Source organism: Temnothorax nylanderi, unplaced genomic scaffold (assembly GCF_030848795.1).
Source record: "Temnothorax nylanderi isolate EJ_2023f unplaced genomic scaffold, tnyl_v1.0 TNYL_tig0060_pilon, whole genome shotgun sequence".
NCBI lineage: Eukaryota > Metazoa > Arthropoda > Insecta > Hymenoptera > Formicidae > Temnothorax > Temnothorax nylanderi.
Window position 1 is genome coordinate 668,540 of NW_027249122.1, and position 19,691 is coordinate 688,230.

The 19,691-nt window shown below is 38.7% G+C and overlaps 3 protein-coding genes across 7 annotated transcripts; 2 read left to right on the plus strand and 1 right to left on the minus strand.

The window, feature by feature from the left end:
• The first annotated feature begins 497 nt into the window (after window positions 1-497).
• Window positions 498-2,784, plus strand: Rpl10ab (ribosomal protein L10Ab). Its single transcript, XM_071707733.1, has 5 exons — window positions 498-651; window positions 1,021-1,176; window positions 1,786-1,934; window positions 2,288-2,460; window positions 2,546-2,784. The coding sequence occupies exons 1-5, from the start codon at window positions 647-649 to the stop codon at window positions 2,714-2,716; spliced, it is 654 nt and encodes a 217-aa protein (XP_071563834.1). The 5' UTR covers window positions 498-646; the 3' UTR covers window positions 2,717-2,784.
• A 2,383-nt stretch (window positions 2,785-5,167) lies between these two features.
• LOC139773327 (receptor-type tyrosine-protein phosphatase H-like) lies at window positions 5,168-16,224 on the plus strand. Of its 2 annotated transcripts, XM_071707715.1 has the most exons (23): window positions 5,168-5,512; window positions 6,268-6,695; window positions 7,141-7,413; window positions 7,511-7,789; window positions 8,039-8,314; window positions 8,445-8,786; window positions 9,251-9,571; window positions 9,853-10,200; window positions 10,444-10,734; window positions 10,838-11,044; window positions 11,170-11,275; window positions 12,617-12,843; window positions 12,922-12,998; window positions 13,230-13,364; window positions 13,438-13,560; window positions 13,645-13,793; window positions 13,911-14,046; window positions 14,346-14,412; window positions 14,484-14,582; window positions 15,185-15,277; window positions 15,449-15,508; window positions 15,589-15,741; window positions 15,840-16,224. In XM_071707715.1, the coding sequence occupies exons 2-22, from the start codon at window positions 6,281-6,283 to the stop codon at window positions 15,726-15,728; spliced, it is 4,164 nt and encodes a 1,387-aa protein (XP_071563816.1). In that variant the 5' UTR covers window positions 5,168-5,512; window positions 6,268-6,280; the 3' UTR covers window positions 15,729-15,741; window positions 15,840-16,224. The 2 variants fall into 2 exon arrangements, with proteins under 2 accessions (XP_071563816.1, XP_071563817.1); XM_071707716.1 differs by lacking the exons at window positions 15,185-15,277; window positions 15,449-15,508; window positions 15,589-15,741; window positions 15,840-16,224 and adding an exon at window positions 14,717-14,752.
• Window positions 9,718-18,936, minus strand: Dim1 (thioredoxin-like protein Dim1). 4 transcript variants are annotated; one of them, XR_011718325.1, is made up of 7 exons: window positions 18,738-18,936; window positions 17,087-17,437; window positions 16,813-16,949; window positions 16,483-16,631; window positions 16,342-16,399; window positions 14,400-14,522; window positions 9,718-13,956 (listed from the first exon to the last, which is right to left on the minus strand). XR_011718325.1 is itself a non-coding variant. In XM_071707735.1 (5 exons), the coding sequence occupies exons 2-5, from the start codon at window positions 17,162-17,164 to the stop codon at window positions 16,362-16,364; spliced, it is 402 nt and encodes a 133-aa protein (XP_071563836.1). In that variant the 5' UTR covers window positions 17,165-17,437; window positions 18,738-18,935; the 3' UTR covers window positions 16,194-16,361. The 4 variants fall into 4 exon arrangements, 2 of the variants coding, with proteins under 2 accessions (XP_071563836.1, XP_071563835.1); XR_011718324.1 differs by having other exon boundaries at window positions 16,342-16,631; window positions 18,738-18,929; XM_071707735.1 differs by lacking the exons at window positions 9,718-13,956; window positions 14,400-14,522 and having other exon boundaries at window positions 16,194-16,399; window positions 18,738-18,935.
• Between the last annotated feature and the right edge of the window lie 755 nt (window positions 18,937-19,691).

The following is a 19,691-nucleotide window of genomic DNA, read 5'->3' on the forward strand; positions in this document are numbered from 1 at the left end:
CCGTTCGTTCGCGCAAGCGCGCATCCATGCGCGGCGCCGCGCAACGTCCGCGCTTCGCCGGCCAGCCGTAGGTCGCGACACCTGCCAAGCGCGGCCGGCCGACCGCGATACGCGTCACGTGATGCCTCGCTCAACCGCCGTGAACGAACGAAAGAGAGAGGGAGAAACTCGTTGGATGACGCTGGCCACTCACACTTTCCGTAAAACGTAGCAGGAAGGTATGACCAATCGCGTTGCTCGACTCGGCCGTCCATAACCGAATCGAGCAACGCAATTGGTCAAACCTTCCTATCACGTCTTACGTTACCCTTGACGACGCAATATTAAATTTATTATTTATTATTTATTACTGTCGTACAATAAATAGTATTCTAATTAATTTTCACGTTGTAGAATTAACGTACGAATATCTTCATTTTTCAAAAATGATCAAAAATGCCTTGTAATTTTAGATTCCGGAAATGCCTAGAACGTAAATAAACTCACAAGTCACGTCCGCCGTCCGCCGCAGAACTGCCATCTCGTGCCAGCTCGTGCAACCTGAGTGACGAGTTCCTGTGCGCCTCACGTTTCGTTGCTCTTTCCGGTATTGCTCGTTGGGAAGGTTAGTCGCGTCCTCGTTCCTCGTCGTCCTCCACCCGATAAAATGACGTAAGTATATAATCCTATCGAATAATTGCGATCGTTGGCGTCAAGTTCGCCGTTTTATTACGAACAAACGCGTTGAACCGCATTTATCGATGAATGCATATTATTTTTTAGATATTTCTTAATACGACTATTAATATGACCGCTAACGTGTCGCGTTGAAATCTTAAAAAGCTGTACCTGCTTTGTACAGATTTGCCTTATTCTGATGTGTATTGAACACAGCACCGCTTTTCTCATCGTTTTTTACACGTGAAATAAGAAACGCCGTGTCGGTTATCGGGTACTTGCCGTTTTTATAAAAAATTTTGTCGACTTGCAAAGACAACTCTGCACGTGCAGCACGTGTATTTTATTTCGCTTTGATTGCAGATCGAAGGTCTCCCGTGACACTCTTTACGAATGCGTGAATGGGGTGCTCCAAAACTCGCAAGATAAGAAAAGGAAGTTCTTGGAAACCATAGAGTTGCAGATCGGTTTGAAGAACTATGATCCGCAGAAGGACAAGCGTTTCTCGGGCACTGTCAAGTATGTTTCTACCTGACTGAGGCATTTTTTCTTGTCTTTTGATACGATATATCCTTCACTAAGAAGAATATGAAAATTGCCTCGTGTTACGTCAGGGAGCTAGATTTTATCTAGCGGACCTGCACCCAGGGTCTTAAATTAATTGGGGAGGTATTTATACCGTTATTTAAATACAGGATCATGATCCTGTTGGTAAGTTATTCTTGGAACATCGCACTTATTAAAGGAAGAGGTGGAACAGAGAATAGTCCTAAGAGATTCTTGGGAAATATTATAAATTCTCGTTTTGGCAATCAATAAATGCATATAACAGGCTGCAACATGTGATATATCAATACAGCTAAAGTTTATGGAGTCACCAGAGTTCTATGATGTCTTTTTTATTGCATGTATTATCTGAACAATTCATGTGGTAAAATATTAAAATCTGAGAATATTGGGACGCAGTCATTCTTTCTTATAATTGTATGCGTGATATAAACTTTTATTCTAACGATATAGTTTCGTTATGAGAATAAATACTGGAGAGACCACGTAATCATGTTAAAATCGCAGAGACGCGAGCGTATTTACTTAAACTTCGATCACTATTGATTTTCATTATGTTAGGTTGAAGAATATTCCCAGACCAAAAATGCAAGTATGTGTTCTTGGCGACCAGCAGCACTGCGACGAAGCTAAAGCTAATAATATTCCGTACATGGATGCAGAAGCGCTGAAGAAACTTAACAAGAACAAAAAGCTCGTTAAGAAACTCGGTATGTTAATAATGCGTTTTCGCTGTTTCAAACAATTGCGTTACCTTCCCAAAAGCACCATCATTGCTTAACTTTCGAACAATGGTGGTCGTCAAGAGGAAGGAGATTAAAGGTTCTTCACTAGGTGAGGGCAATGTGAATCGTATCATTGCGCCTCAATCCGTGTCGATACACGTATCTTATTTAAAAAGATCTGTTTCAAAAACCTTTGTCCGTCTTTTTTTATAAATTTTTTAAATCTAGAAACTTTCTCAAAGTTATTGACAGAGGAGCTAATGTGTTTTAAATTTATGCAATCTGTTGAGAGTTAAAATTGAATAACATTTGTCCACGTATTTGTATTCTTTTCGCAGCAAAAAAATACGATGCGTTCTTGGCTAGCGAGTCATTGATCAAGCAAATTCCCCGTCTTCTCGGTCCTGGTTTAAATAAGGCCGGTAAATTCCCTGGACTGTTGTCTCACCAGGAATCGATGGTTGGCAAAATCGATGAAGTTAAGGCCACCATTAAATTCCAAATGAAAAAGGTGCGTTGCCCGCAATATTTTCTACTTAAAATTTTTCTTTAATATACAACTCCGTTCGTACTTTATGATTGCTTTTGTTCTACAGGTGTTGTGTCTGTCGGTAGCCGTCGGACACGTTGATATGACACCCGATGAGATGGTGCAAAATGTCCACCTCTCGATAAACTTCCTTGTTTCCTTGTTGAAGAAACACTGGCAGAATGTACGTTCGCTTCACATTAAGTCTACCATGGGACCACCACAGAGGCTGTACTAAGTTGCACTTGGTACGATACATTTTGAATGTATATTCGTTGTAATAAAACTGACAAAAGAATCGATAAATTTGTTCTTCTTTCTCACTTACGACAAATAAATGCTTTCCGATGTTTTAAGTGCGATGACACTTTAGAATTGATTCAAATTCTTAGAACTTATGATAAGCTAGACGTTTGTATAATCCTGCGGTGTTATAAGTATTTGATAACGTTTAAAGCAATATGAATTTGTTGGTTTGAGAAACTTATCGATAAAGACAAAAAGATAAAGCCTAATCTCGCTATGTCGCAGACAGAATCTGCTCGGAACATGTGCTGTTATTACTATAAAATATTTACAAAGTAATTATTGATATATGATATATTGTGTTTTTTTAATAGTTTTTATGCTTTAAAGTGAAATCTCAATTTAATAATCATAATTCATAATAAAATAGAAAGAGATTAGAAAAATCTACAACAATATCGCACATATGTCTAGTTGGCGATAACGTATCTCATGATTGCTCCGATATATTTTAGATGAGTAATTCGAGGTATTCGCATTCTTTTTCTGTATTCGAATTCTTTTTGGCTTTATCATTTATCCAGTAGCTACCTGCTAAGGTTTTGTTAGAACTGCGTCTCGAAAAGGTATGCGGTAGGTAAGGGACCTATACGTGTGTCGCGCGATAAAGGACGTAGCCGGACCCTGGATCCGGTTCACGGATGCTTCTTTGGGGACCGCGTTTACGTGTAGGTGTGTACATGTGTGTGCGCGTGGGTCCTACACACCGAGGTCTACTAAGCTTGAACAGGCACGCACCACAGCCACGCTATTTCCAACGATCTTTGTGGGGGCAGTCCGGTGGCGGTCGCTGCGCTTTGAAGAGGCACATGGTTTCGAGTTCCGCTTCGTGAGCAGATGCCTGCGGAGCCGAGGATCCGCGTTTAGTCTTTTCGCCTCCCTCTTTTTCGCACTTTTACGCTCGTGATCCTTGCAAAATTCTCTTGACGGCTCCGCGCATTCTCCGATTCGTTTCCTCGCAGGATTCCTGGATGAGCATCGATGGAGTAAAGTATTCGGGTGAGTTTGAATGTGCTTGGAACTTGTTTTCGAGAGACAGAGATATAATGATGGATCGTCCGAGACCCCGATACGAAATTGCTCCGAACCTTATATTGCGAACACTTTCAGCTTATACTTATATGCTTCAATAAAATAATTTAATACAGAGTACAGAGGGAGGGAGTGTATATAATATATATTCTATAATGTATATATAATTAATAAATTCTTGATATATAAAATATTAAGGATTTATTTAAATTTAGAACAAAGAAAAAGACTCTATGTCGTTGACTGTCAAGATTCGGTATAATTTATAATTAAGCGGTTGAAGATAAAGCCAGATTTTTGTTGCCTTGGCCTTGCTAAATAAATGACGAATCTTTTATTTTCATTTAATCTTAATATATGAGTGTACAATTCCAATTATTCTAATTTTAAGACAAAATTTCGAAACGTGTCTTGAAAATAACAATGCTAAGAAAATAAGGAAAAAGTAAAAACAGAAGAAGAGATAAATGTAATTGATAAATAATAGGCGATAATGCTATTCGTACGATTTACTGATATGGAGACCTGATTTATTTCTGATAAAATTGTCAGCTTCCGTGAAACGCGATAAGCACGTATATAACTTCGAGATGTATTTAGTTATATTTCTCAAACTATTGTATTGTGCAATTAGAGCGCAAAAAATCGCTGATAATCCGTTTGCAGTATTAAATTACAAAAGTCGGAGTTTTTAGTAAGGACGGTCATCGATTAAATTGCAGAAATGGCACGTTGATCGTTGCGAAATGAAAAAAAAAACATGTTTTGATCGTCAACCGATTGTCTCACATCAAAAAGGTGAATAAAAATAATGACCGAATAGTAATAATTAAAAAAATAATAGAGGAATTAGAGAAAAATTCGAATTTCTAGAATCACAAAATTAACGAAATAAATACAAAAGTTGCATCTTTTAGAAGAAGCTAACAATTTGCGTGGACACTTAAAAAAATTTACTTGATTTTCTCGATTGCGAAAAGATCGATTGGACGATGCGGAACGACGGCTCTCCCGTTTCTCGAATTGGAAAAGACAACCGCGAAGACGTGAATGGACATTAGAGGCTTCACGAATTCAGTTAGCAATATCGGAACGCGGATTTATCGGTGCGGAATGGAAAAATCAGTGATCGCCCGCGCCGGCCTTCCCATTCTTTCCCCGCGGACAGAGAGAAGATGAAAAAAATTGAATGTGTCCATGCATGTAGGGATGGGGGATTGGAACGGCCGGCGGCGCTTGTATTTGATTAATAAAGTGGCCGCAAAAGAGTGCACTCTCCTCGGACGAGTGGACTCTAGCCCGTTATCAGTGATATCAACTAGTAGAGCGGCGACAAGCGGCCAACCGGGCGGAAGGCTGTCAACGAGCGCGGTTGAGTTGGGCAATGATTATCGAAAGCACAGCCGACAACGACGGCGAATGATTCGAGTTACTGACATTCTCCACAGTCACCGACAGACCTGCGAGCCGATACAATATCGCGCGCGGTGTTATCGGATAAATTATCGCGATCGGCAGCGATCGAGTGTTTGTGCCTCCGTAATCCCAAGCCTCGGTGAAAATCTCGGTGGTTGATAAAAAAAAAAAAAAAAAAAAAAACAAAGAGCATGTGATGCAATTCGCCAAGTTTTCGCGCGGGGATTTCCGCTCCGATTTAACGGTGCATCGATTGAATATCGACGGTATCAATATCGATGTACAGTGTATAAAATATGTATATTGATAATGCAACGCGCAACTAATGGCCTTAGAACATAAGCGTCGGAGCGAGTCGTGGTTTTGCAGTTTTCAATGTTACATATTTTTATAAATTTTAAATTTAAACTTGACGGAAATAAATTTCCGTTTGCCAAAGAGAGAGAATGTGTGTGTGTGTGTGTGTGTGTGTGTGTGTGTGTGTGTGTGCGCGTGTGGAAATACGCGGAGGGTCCAAAAAGTCGGGTTTCGGGGAAAAAACTGGACGAATGGACGCATCCTCGAACGATGACGCATATATGCGGTCCTTCAGACGGGCGTGAAAGGAAATAGATATGACCGTTGCAAATCATCGTTGCTTTCCAAATCATATCCGTTCTGTGTTAAAACTAGGATGCGTTTCATTCTAACAGAAATCTTTTGACTCTTGCGTCAGCGACGGATACTTGAAAGATATTGCGTCGTGACGCTGCAAAAGAAAATTGTGCTCGAAGTCACGTAAAAGTTTCAGGAGTTGAAATAGAAATACTTTTTATTCGATACTTAATATAATTATAATTAATATAACGTAAAATAGGGTCCCCTCGCAGTTTCCACAACTTCCGCAAACAACGCGAATGTAACGAACGTAATGAATTTTGATTGCCGATTCAGCGGGATTTCGCTCCTGATTTCTGCTTTTCTCGCGTTAAGACCCACGCGTTAAGTTATTTCGCGACAGTTGAGACGGTGCGAACAGTTCTGCTTTGTTTGCAGCGTTCGTTAGAACATGATCCTTGAAAAACGCCCGATATTCCTCGTTCTCGCTCTCCACTTCCTCCGCGCGCTCTGCAACGATGACGCACTTACGTCGAAAGGGACAACGATCGCCGGGTCGGCGAGATTGGATTACGATGGAGGAGAATCGATGGAGAATCCGGGGAAGATCTACGAGGGAATTTTTAGATCTACGGAGAATAGCTTCGCGAGCCACGATGCGATCACGACTTTCTATGGATTCACTGTGGAACCCCTGACGACTGATTTCCAGCCGGTCACCGATGACGATAAATCCTCATCATCCACGACTGTCGAGCAGACTACGACAGACATCGGGTCCACTACTGTGCCCGACGATGTGATTACCGTCGATAGTATGATCAATATGACGATCTGCGATCCGACGTGGCCGATAAACGCAAGCGGTAATTAAAATGAAAAAATCCTACTGATATATAAGAATCAATTATTTAAGTTAAGAGATTAGAAGATTTCTTTTAAAAACGAGTATTTGATAGAGAAAATGCCGATGAATCTAAACGTTACAATAATACGAAAACAGAAATATGTATTACAAGATAAAATATAGAAAAGTGTAAATTTTGATCGCATACTTATGTCGTATTAAAGAGGAACTTAAACTTTATGCAGACGGTGGATGTCTCGCGATAAGCGAGACATGAAACCACTAAGCGATAAATTTATTTAAGCCAAAAAAGATTCAGGAAAATATAACATTTTTTCTCGTTTTTTTTGGTACAATTTAATAATAATTATGGTTGAATTTTTCGAAAGATTATTAGCGATTATCTCGTTACGATACGTCCCGGGACATCCTGCGCACTCATATTTTGCAATTTTGTTCTTCAGCGGATACAAGGGAAGTGTTTAACTTGACGGGCGAGATAGGCACTGAATGGATCGCTCTCTCATGGGAATCTCCGTGTGACGTGACGAACGTCTCGGTGATATACTCCATCGAGAGATGCGACGATAAAAATTGCACCCAGACAGATGAGATTAATACCTGGCATAACGCTACCAATCTCGATCCATGCACGCAGTATGCGTTTAAGGTGAAAATTCTTACCGAATTCTGGGTGTCGGACGGAGTCGATCTATCAGCCACGACGGATCACGCCAGTGAGTGTACAATTGGCCTGTTGAGTGTAATATGTCCTACCTCTATTGAAATACGAGATTAATTAACGAACATCTTTACCGCGCTGATTCTCCTCAGTTCCGGAAATCGGGGACGTGGTCTCCCTGAGCGTGGGCAACGTCAGCGTCAACGACATCGAATTGACTTGGCAGGCGCCCGAGATGTACGCGAAATGCATATCCAACTATTCGATTGCCCAGTGCGACGAGAAATCCTGCAATGAGACCACAGTTTCCGTCACGAATTACATCGCCAACGATCTCGAGCCGTGCACAAAGTATCGTTTCACCGTTAAAACGGTGACGCCGTCCGTGGAGTCCGTCGGCGTAAATCAAACCGCGGAGACAGCCTCGCCGAGTAAGTTCGAGCCGTCCTGGAATTGGTGGAAAAACATAGAGACTCGTAGAATGCCTGTGAAATTTGCCTGATCAATTTGTTCCCGCGAAATTGAAAGATTATCCCATCAAGCTTCACCGCTCGACGTGAACGAGTCCGGAATTAAAGTTCTGTCGAAGCGTGCTCCGTCTATGCCCACTTCCCGCCAATTCCAGGACAATCGGTTTCGATCCTCGGCAAATCCGTCTCTGACACATGGACAATTTGCAGCATTGTCGGCGCCGCAGTCCTTCCACGTAATACCCGGCAATTTTTCGCTGTTCGTTAAATGGGAGCCGCCGGAGTCTGGCACGGCCTGCCTCAAGCATTATCGTGTCTCGATTTCGGAGACCGACGATTTCAAGTATACCGACAATACCACGAATACGAATATGACAATTTCGCATTTGCACGCCTGCGGAAAGTATAAGGTGTACATCAGCGCTGTGAACAAAGACGATAAAGAGGGAAACATGATAGATAAGAGCGGTTCCCCGCATCCATACAGTAAGCAAAATTAACTTAGACTTCTTGTTTTTTTTTCTCATATCACACACGGTATACAATCCGATGTTAATTCGTCAACGTTCCGGCATGAAGATGAATTTAATGAAAAAAATTTTCTCCAATATTTCAGAAACAGATCCACCAGTTTCGCATCCTACTACAGGAGTAGTACCAAGTATCAGAAGCCTGTTGATATTCTGGACCATTCAAAAAGAGAAAAATAATTGCCAGCTGTTGTCTATAATAACTATGTGCAATGTTACAGAAAAAAAGGGGAAAGGCTATGACCCTGAGAATCGCGTGTTCTCGACGAAAATAGATCCCAATACTACTGCAGATCCTTTTGTCGTACTAAATATAACCGTAGAGGAGCTAAGTCCTTTCACAAGTTACACTTGCTGGGCGCATATCATTAATAACGGAGGATACAGCGACTCAAGTGACGGAGTCAATGCCACAACGTTGGAGGACGGTAAGCACATGCACTATCTCATTAGTTTAAGATTAATTTAATTTAATTAACTTAATTTATTAATGGATTAATCTTGCAACTACACATCTGATTAACATTGCAAGAAATATGTATCAGATTAATCTTGTAAAAAATAAGTAAATTTGTGAAAAAATAATTTGACGAAGACATTTTATGATGTTAATTGATATTAACTTCTCGTTCATTCTTATTTCTATAATATAATTTTATAAACAATTAGACAAATGATCTTTTAATCTTTTCTATGAAATCAACTTTATAGGGTGAAGTAAAATGATCAACTACTAAATTAGATTAACAATCTTAGCCATAATTATTAATAGGGACTAAGTTCTTTTATGAATTACACTTGCTGGACGCATCATTAATATTGCAGGATATATTTAATAATTAATTAACTTAATGTTTATTAATTTAGCTAATATTTCGTGTTACAATTTCAGTGCCGTCTCCACCTGAGTTTTCCATCAAAAACATCACGGACTCGCAATTCTCTTTATCTTGGAAAGAACCGGATTACTTGCCCGGTAATTTAGAAGAATTTGAAATCGTAATCGATTGGAAACCAGAGAATCCGATTCCAAGATGGTGCCCTCGCGAAGAAGATACAGATTATCCTAAAAAACTTAATGTAAACGGCAGCGTGTTTGAGTATGATTTTGAAGCAAAGGCATTCACGAATTACACAATATTTATGAGAGCGAAAACAGGGCAAGGGTGGAGCAACAGCAGTGATCCTAAAACATGTTTAAGTAATAGCGCAGGTATATTTTGTTTTTTATCTCTTGATTTCATTATAATGCAAGATTATTCGCGTAATCCTTAAAATACTAAGTCGTGTTTCTGTGTATACTATTAATATTTTGTCAAGAATAAAATTTTGATACAAATAACTCGAACTAGATAAACATTCGTTAATAAACGATTAGCTTTATTATTAATAAAATATTTATGCAATTACATACAAACATCATTTAACAATTTTAACAATATGGAACCTTTAGCTTCTTCCTGTGATTTGAATACTATGATTGTGATTGTTCAGTTCCAGGGGCAATCTCGAAATTCAATTCTTCGTCCATCACGATCAGAGAAAATTTAAATGACACGAACGTATTAGACACGATTCTGACATGGGGCCTGCCGTGTTCATTAAACGGTGAACTCGAATTCTTTGACATATTGGGGCTTGGTACCAGAGACGGATATTCACCCGATTTTATTTTCGAGAAGCACGAATGCACGGATTACGGTCACCACGATGACATGTGTTCGATAAATCTGAATGAGTTAAAAGGAGAGTATAATTATAACTTCACGATATCCGCCAAAGTTAAAAATATTGATACACTCGGAGAGCCAGTTAGTCAAAACGTGCTGTATCCTGCCGGCAGTAAGTATTAGTGTGAATAATTGTCGTTAATAATTTTTCCTCTATTATATTAAGCTATCTTTGGACCTATAATTTATATCAGAGAATGTCGAGATAGAGTTCTATGTTATTACTAACGCCGCGTTCTTCACGTAAGATGAAAAAAAAATTGAACACACCCCGAGATATCCCTATACGTAATCGTGTCTTCAATTTTTCTGCGATCAATTTCACAATTAAGAAGATTCTTTTTCCATCTCGTAGTACCACCACAGCCCAAAGATGAAGAAATTAAATCGATCACCTTGGATCCATATAAGATGCGCAGATCTACAACAACCGCCGCTATTTTGCTGCCCTTATTCCCCAATACCAGCGGCGAAATCAAGTTCTACGCGATCATGGTGGCGAAGATGGGATACAATAAAATACAGTCGAATACGAGATTCGATATGAAGAGGAAGTACTGGCCCAATACGACCTCCTGGGAGGAAGCGATGATGAGCGATTTCTCAATCACGTATCAAGCGACATGGCCAAAGTGGAATCCTTATCGTAGGTGATATGCCCGTAGATAGATGCAAGACGATTGTTTACAAAATGCTGAAACCTGAAACCCGTCGCGCATGCATTGTTAAATATCTGTGTCTCTGTTTAGCGAACTACATTATTGAGTTTACGGAGCACATGAAAGCTGTCAAATATATGATCGGCGATGACACCACCTGCAAGGAGATTTCGGCCAATAACGACCAGCGGATGTATTGCAACGGGCCTCTTACACCGGACACGTGGTATCACGTTAGAATGAGGGCGTTTACTGACGGTGGTTACGCCGATTCCGAGACTTTCACGATAAAAACGAGTGAGTATCTTGTAAACATTGGCCGGCAAATAGTCGTCCATCTAATGCAAACATTTTACGTAACAGAAATACGTGAAACACATATTATTTCATCCGTTTCCCCTTCTTTTTCGTAATACCATCAGATGCAGAACTGAATGTCGCTCTCATTATCGGAGCTGTATTCGGCATTCTTTTCATGGGAATACTAGTGACGATGATGTTGCTCGTGCGAAGATGCTCGCCGTACATGTAAGTCACGATTTCATTACGTGTAACATGCGTGACGGATAAAAAAAAAGGAGCTATTAACGCATATCAATGTGGATATTCTTATTGTATCTTGATTGAAGATACAAACTACGATGTCGATACATATATCTCGATCGGAGATAATTGGAACTCGTTCTACACCGCGTAACGCAGCGAAATAAGATAAGATAAGATTTTTGTAATCGCTGGAAAAAAATTTCAAGCAGAAAGTTGCAATAATAATATTCGGCCCAACCGAAATCACGTCACGGCGAAGCCATGCGTAGACTCGAAATCCACCGGACAGGTGCACGCGCGTTCATGAACAATGATCGATATTTATTGTATGACTCACAGGAGAGAACTATAGCTAGAGTGTGAGCAAGGTCGCGCGATGCACGCGCGTCTATCGCACGCTAAGATATACAGTACACTACGGTCGGCGTTCGGTGCTCGATGAGGTTTAAACGTCGGGCTACCGCGTGCTATTGCTGAGTTCCGAAAAGTCGACGGTATTTTTAAATTACTTCGGAAATACTTTCAAAGCGTGCGCGAGACGCGTGTGAGACAATAGAAATAGCGTCGTCGCGGAGATCGACGGAGATTCGGCTATGACTCTGACTTTTGAGAAGAAATCGAGTCCTTGGGTCCGTTTCTAGCCAGGCGCGTATGTTCATTGCGTAAGTTTTCGTTATTCCCCTACTATGAATGAGTCGCCTACGCTACACCGGCGAAGGAAAGATATGTGTATACAAAACGCGAATGCTATTGCGCACTTCTGTTCACGATTCTCTTCGTTGCTTCGACAGCGTTCGTCAAGCGCGTTAGCGGAAAACGTTAAACATATTCAGCGATCACTTTTCTAATATACATTTACTTTACATACATGTATATGTATTATTACGTGTGTTACATATTATTATTTTATTACGCACGTTATTTTACCGTACATAATATTATTTTATCGTGATATATACAGATTGCACAAGAATCTTAATTCTCGTTTTCTTTTTTCAATAGACAACCTTCGTCAAACGTAACGTGGATGTATACTCGACGAGAACGGAATAACGATGCTCTCTGAGACAGCAAAAAACAGTCAATACCTTACACATAAAACTTATCATTGAATTTGTTTAAACGAGAAAACGAGAAATTTTTTTTTCAGCGCGTACACATACACACACATATACATGCATATTTCTTCACACGTATCTTATCCTTATTATTTTTTGATCGCGCATTTATTGACTAAATATACGATAAGATATATTAATACATCTTTTTGCTTTGTGCGCTTTATAAAATAATTCACGTTCGCCGTAATCTCTTCTGTTTCAGAGTGTTCCGAAGATTTCTTCACTCTGACATGCCTGGCTCGCCTGTGCCCGCGCCGTTCACCAGAAAGAAATTCATCAGCCATTGTCAGCAATTGGTGGACAATCCTGGGAAACTGAGCAATGAATTTCGACTCCTTCAGACACTCAGCGTCGACTTGCAGATGCCCACGAATACGGCCTGTCTGCAAGCTAACCGAAAGAAGAATCGCTACTCCGACATTTTGCCCTGTACGAACTTGTTTTGCAATTCACTCGCGCACACTCGCGACTTGCGATTTGCGACTTATACATGATTCATGCTTTCAGATGATTTCTCAAGAGTAAAGCTGGAAGTGATAGATAACGATCCGAACACGGATTATATCAACGCATCATTCATAAGGGTAAATATTTTACATACGCACATGTGGTGTATGCATATTAACTCGACAATAGTCGACAATCTTCCTCTATCAAAGATTGAGATGATTTTGCTCAAGCAAAAGTATTATAAATATTTCTAGGGAACATGAATAAAAACATGATTTTAAATCGCAACTGATTAAAAAGAAAAAAGATCTTTTTACGTGAATGAAAAAAATGTGTATGTGTAATGTAAATTCATTTTGCATCAGGGATATACAGGAGAAGATGAATACATAGCTTGTCAAGGTCCAAAGGAGGAAACTACTTACGATTTTTGGAGAATGGTCAATCAGTATAACATTAATATTGTAGTTATGCTGACGCAGTTGGTCGAGAAGGGCAAAGTAAACTATAATCGTCGATAATAATTTGCACGATATCAAATGCCACTTATTGTACATTGATATTCTTTTTCAGGACAAATGTCATCAATATTATCCGACAATAGGGGAATCTTTCCGATATGAGAACATGATGATACGATGTACGAGTGAATTAGATTTCAGGACGCATACCCAAAGAACGCTTATATTACAAAAGGTTTATCTTCCTTATTGTGAATAGCACGTTTTTAGAAAATTTTTATGCGAAGAATGTATTTATAAAAGATACGAATAATTGCAGGAAAATAAAAAAAGGACTATCACTCACTTGCACTTTAAAGACTGGCCCGATCACGATGTTCCAGAAGATTTCGATGCGATGATCAATTTTTGCCAAATAATGCGCCGTAATATTTCCGCTAATAAAGGTTTTATCGTCGTTCATTGCAGGTGTGAATAAATTTTCCTTGAATAGAGCTGTTTTGCATTTCACGGCTTCAATCATGGTGTTCCAATTAATTGATTGATTTATACTTCTTAATAAAAGAAAATATCATTACTTTACAGTGCAGGGATTGGCAGAACAGGAACGTTAATAGCGATAGATATTCTTCTGCAACAAATTAGAGATAATAGGAAATTAGATGTATTCGGAACTGTATATAGATTGCGACATCATAGAATAAATATGGTACAAAGAGAAGTAAGTAATTACATAATTAAATAGTATTAGAGAATAAACTAGCAAAAAAACGCATCTATAATGTGTGTAATCCATATTTTAGTTAGAATAAGATATCGAATGCTGGAACTTAAAAAATTGCAAAAAAACCGACATTTTTACTAAAAAAGGATTTTACTAAATTTTACTAAAAACTGATTTCACGTTTCGTAGAGTCCACGTTACATATATAATATATATTTTTACAATTTAGAGTTATTCTATATATTAATATTTGCATAAACTCATATAATACAGAAAGAACGTCTTCGTATTTTCAGAGCCAATACGCTTATATATATAATTGTATAAAGCAAGTACTCAAAAATCCTTACTTCTTAAAAACTTGTAAGTATCTCTTACAATATACTATGTTTAGTGTATACTTTTCCAAAACTCATTATCTTGCACTCTCGTAGACAAACCACCACCAGTTGAGCCAGTATATGAGAACACCTCTAAGAAAGCCAAAGATACAACAAATTCAGACACAAATCTAGTCAACAATATTGAAATATGTATGTAATATATATTTAATACCTGTACATATATACTCTATTCTCTATAGCAGACTAGACGTTCTTTACTCTTTATTATTAATAGTATTAAAGAAAGCACGATAGAAATAATACTAATCTATTTTGTACTACAGAATGAGAGTCTCTCCAACTATCTAATACGTGATGAGGTAGGAACAAATGCTTGGATCGCGTTATCTTCTTTTCGCTTTGCTTTCCTCTCTCGCTTCATTTAATTCATTCATATATCTATTTATCAGTTATTTAATTCTTCTCCGAGCGCTAAACATATAACATGTTCATTGCTTTTCTGTGTGTATGGTTTGAGAGTAATTTTGCAGCTGATATACGTTTACTATGATCATTTACAATCTGGGCATAATGCAATATCATACGAATAAATTGTATTATAAGCCAGTGATTATTTCTTTGCATTACATTAAAAAGTAAAATTATATTACTGTAATGTTTTTTTCTGAAAAAGCTATAATCACCGAACTGCTTTTCTGAGTCAGTATTATATTGCATAATTGTTTATATTGTTATTTAGCATTCTAGCAATTAATTCTTTCTAATGTACTGCACGATTCATATTGTTCCAGTAAAAAAACACAATTCCGTATCTATGGAGTCTCTGGGATCAATCTCCTTCAATCTTTTTCCTCAGTCAACTTCAACAAGCATAACAAATAGCGGTAAGACTGAAAGAAAATTTTGCGAGTCTAAACTGTTACATATTATATTGAAAATTAAATGACGAGAAAAGGGAACACAACTTTGTTCAATATTATATATTCAATATTATCTATTTTAAATATCACTTATATAATGGCGACAGACTTTATTTAACATAATTTTACTTTAAGATTTGAGGCAGTGCAAATCGACGGGTGCCATAAATGCAAAAACTCATCACATTACTGTAGGTCAGTAACAGATATCAGATATATATTATTATTATATTACTTTTATTGTTAGGACAATGTTGGCAAATGCAATTTTTCAGGAAAATCCCGAACTCTGGATTGTATCTTTAAACCACTGAGAGACTCGTCATACAAACTAAATAGAGAAAATTTAATGCAGGAGAGTCTGCCATTATTAACTTGTTCAAGGTCAGCTGATATACTTGGCGATAGCGTGTAAAATGTAACAAATGGTAAGTCTGACACCTCTTCGTTCAAAAATTTACATTTTATAAATTTTTCATTATATTTGTTTAACAACAGTGATTTGCTAAGTCGACATATTTTGCAGATAAGTGAGAGACGACTGAACTATGTATAATTATTTATGTTAAGTTGATCATCTCGAATGTATAGATATTAGACTAAAATATAAACCGTAATTACGTGTAAATATAACTTTATGGAGGATTGATGTATATACTTCACGTACTATTTTTTTTATAAATAATCACAAACATACATGCCACCAAACGTCAGAATATATTATGTGATACTAAATATGCTTATCAGCATTATTATCTAACACATGCCTTAAATGATCTCTAGTCCAACTAGAAAACATTTTAAATGCCAGAGATGGATATTGTAGCTAGAAAGTATGTTTATAAATATAAACCGATAGTAAATAAGAAATTTTATAAAATTCTTCAAAATATATGTATTATTGACAAGAACTATATGTACACACTTATTCATATTTATGCGCCTCGTACACCTTTATACTTATTTTACTCTATTATTTATTTTTAATTTTATTATTTATGTGCAATATAAATTACAACAGAGCTTACAATGCATTGTCCACTCAAAATCAGATACATCTGATTTCTTCCATATGTAACGTCTCGCCTTGAAATAAATATAGCATTAATATCGATATTTAGTAGAGTAATCTTTAGGAGAAACAACTAAACCTCGACCTTTCCTTGCACCTCTATAAACCGTCTCAATGATGTCGATCATTTCCTGTTTGTCTTCCAATGTCCAATTTATTTTGTTATTGTTTCCCGTACCCAAATCTATCATGATGTGCTTGTTCCTGAAGAAGAACATTACTGTACATGGGTCGTACAGCTCATACCTATAAAAGTATACATCATTGTTGTTAAATATATATTATTAAAATATTATATTATTACGATATATCTCAACAATAAATATTTATTAATTAAAATAATTAATTTTTAAGTAAATTTATCTATCTTTAAAAATTAATTATTAATGCAACATATGAACTTACGAGAATATAAGTTTCTACTTACATTTTATTGAAATCTGGCACTTTTGTGATATCCACCAAGTAAATAACGGCAAAATTCTTGACTTTTTCTGCGATATTATAGAGAACTTCGTCCATCTTCATACACATCGGATCCCAATCGTGCCCAAAGCGAATCACCTGGAAAAAGAGACATTATTTTCAATGAATTCTAACTCAAAATAATTCTGTCGCAATCGATTTAACATTCATCTATGACGATAGAAAATAAAAGTGAAACTGAAATACATTGTGAATGAAATATTCGACAAACTCACCACCACTCTGTCTTCCTCAGATAGAATGGCTTGATCGACTTGATAGCCGTTTTCCAAATGCGATAGCATGTAAGACATTTTGAGGCGTGCGAAATACGACACTTGCGATTACAAAATAATGCAATTCCGTTCGTTAAAGTTATTAAAGCGATGTTCTTTGAGGTTGGGAAACGCACCGTCCCGACACTCCCGACGGAACACGAGTCACACGACGCGATGACTGTGTAGGTCTGTTCGTCTTACACTTTCAACACTTTCGGCACTTTCGAAAGTATCGAATATTCTAGCAGAGAGAAGCCTGAGAGAGGCCATCCCGGCCTTTTTCCTGGGACCGTCGAAAGCCCCTGTACACTACCGCCAGTACATCCATTATCGAAATTGGTACTACGTAGCCACGTTCATTTTCCGATACTGCCGATAAAACATCATTTTGTTGTATATATATATATATATATATATAATCTATATTACATAACATTTGCGATGTAGCACGGACGCGCACTAGAATGATGTTTTATCGGCAGTGTCGGAAAGAGAAAAAGTGTGAGAGGGAGAGAGGGCTATCACTATTAGATATTAAACATACAGATAATATAAATATATAAAATAAGTTAACATTTATCGATACATGTAAGATATAAATATTAAACTGATCCTCGACCAATTACAATCGAGAATATCTTACATGTATCGATAAATATTAACTTATTTTAAATATTTATATTATATGTTAAATATCTAATAGCCCTCATCTCTCCCTCTCTCACTTTTTCTCTTCTTTCACTTTCACACTTCCCAGACAGCACAATATCCAAAATCAGGACATAAGACGTCTTTTAGACGTCTTTTAGCCATCTTTTCGTAAGACATCTGAAAGACCCGCTTTTGGACATGTATGTTGTCTGAGTTATTTCAAGATATATGTATCTCCTATCAATTTAAAGATCCGAATACGAGACAATATAGGCCTTTATGGACAATTTTGTAAGCAAAACGAATAATATTTGGGGAACAAGCAACAGGGAATGTTTTATAATTTTTAAGTATCTTGACGACGGTTTATCGTCTTTTATGGAATTTATGGTATGCGCGATCACCGCGCTGCAAGAACGATCGCGACGAAATTTTTACAAACGATACATATTAATGTTAATTTTCTACAAAGTTAGATTAGGAGCACATACAAATAAATTTGAAACATTTGTAAACGTAACGAATTACGTGAATTACGTGAACGAGCAAATTACGTGTCTGTTCTTGAACGAAAAACGCAATTGTATTCGCATACACACGTTTGAGCTTGTTAATTAGCACTCTCGACGCTCATACGCATTTTGGAGCAAGCTCGCTCCTTCGTTCACGATCGTTCGCGATCGCGACGAGCAAAGTGACATAACGCCAAACGCGCGATCATTCTCTTTAATTACTTAATAGATTATTAATTCCCGTGCTTAGTGAGAGATTCGAGCTATTCACCGAAGCGTCTTTCCACGCGATTCACTCATTCGAAGTAGAAATCGAAACGGAGGCAAGAGACACGACACGAATTCCGAGGTTATCGTCTCGCTGCGACACGCGGGACAACGATTCTATTAAAGATTCGGATGTGTCGCGCTTCGAATCATTTGTCTCTCATGCACAATTCACTTACCGATCACGGCACATTGCAGGAGACCCGTCAAATCACAGCCGGGAGGAACGGGAGGGTGATACGACGTACGGGCGTCCTTTCGGCCATCCCACTCGTTGCAGACGTTGCAGTCGACACGAGAAGAAACAGAATACAGAATATTCGGCGTACATTCAGCTTGCAACACACACACACACACACACACACACACACACACACTCTGTAACCGGAGGATTTCTTTTCTTTCACGAGAAAGAAATTACACGAGCAACAATGACGTCTCGCCGCGAGTGCCGCGACTCGTACCGACGTACAACGAGTAACGTATTACTTTCGCGCGCGCCGCGCGGCGAGTCGAGCCAGGAGCCCCCGAATCCGGCCGAATCACGTTCAGTCGCTCTCGCCGCCCGCCGCCGCGCGCCGGCGCCCGGCGCGGCACGCGGCACGTGGCACTGCGGTTACCGGCAGTTCGGCTGTCGCAGTCAGTCACGTCGCGTTGTCACGATGCCACGATCGTTGAATGAATCCGCCGATTTCGGAGCAGCGTACGTTCAAAGTCGGCGCGCGGACGATTGTTTCCATCGGCGAGACGGCCTTGCTAACTTGTTTTCGTCGACGCTCGGAATACCGTTACCCGCGGATATGTTACTCAATCATTCTCCCGATGAATTTCGGACAGGTGTGAAGTGTTTGTGCTCCGTGCCGTTGGTGCTGTTATTCGGAATGCGCGCTCGTTCGCGCGATTGGCATTCCTGCTCCTCGATTTCGCGGGAATAATCGACGACGCGCTCAATAATTTGCATCAAGATCAAGTGTATCAAGTGTCGTGAATGAATGTATCGCGCGAATTGAATCCCTCGCTCGAGGCGGAGATGTCGAGGCGAAGGTACCTGTGACGGCAATTGTGAGTTGTGAGTGATTTGCAGTCTCATCGTGATATTCGCGGGCGATAATCGCTCGTCCCGCCCCGGGCCG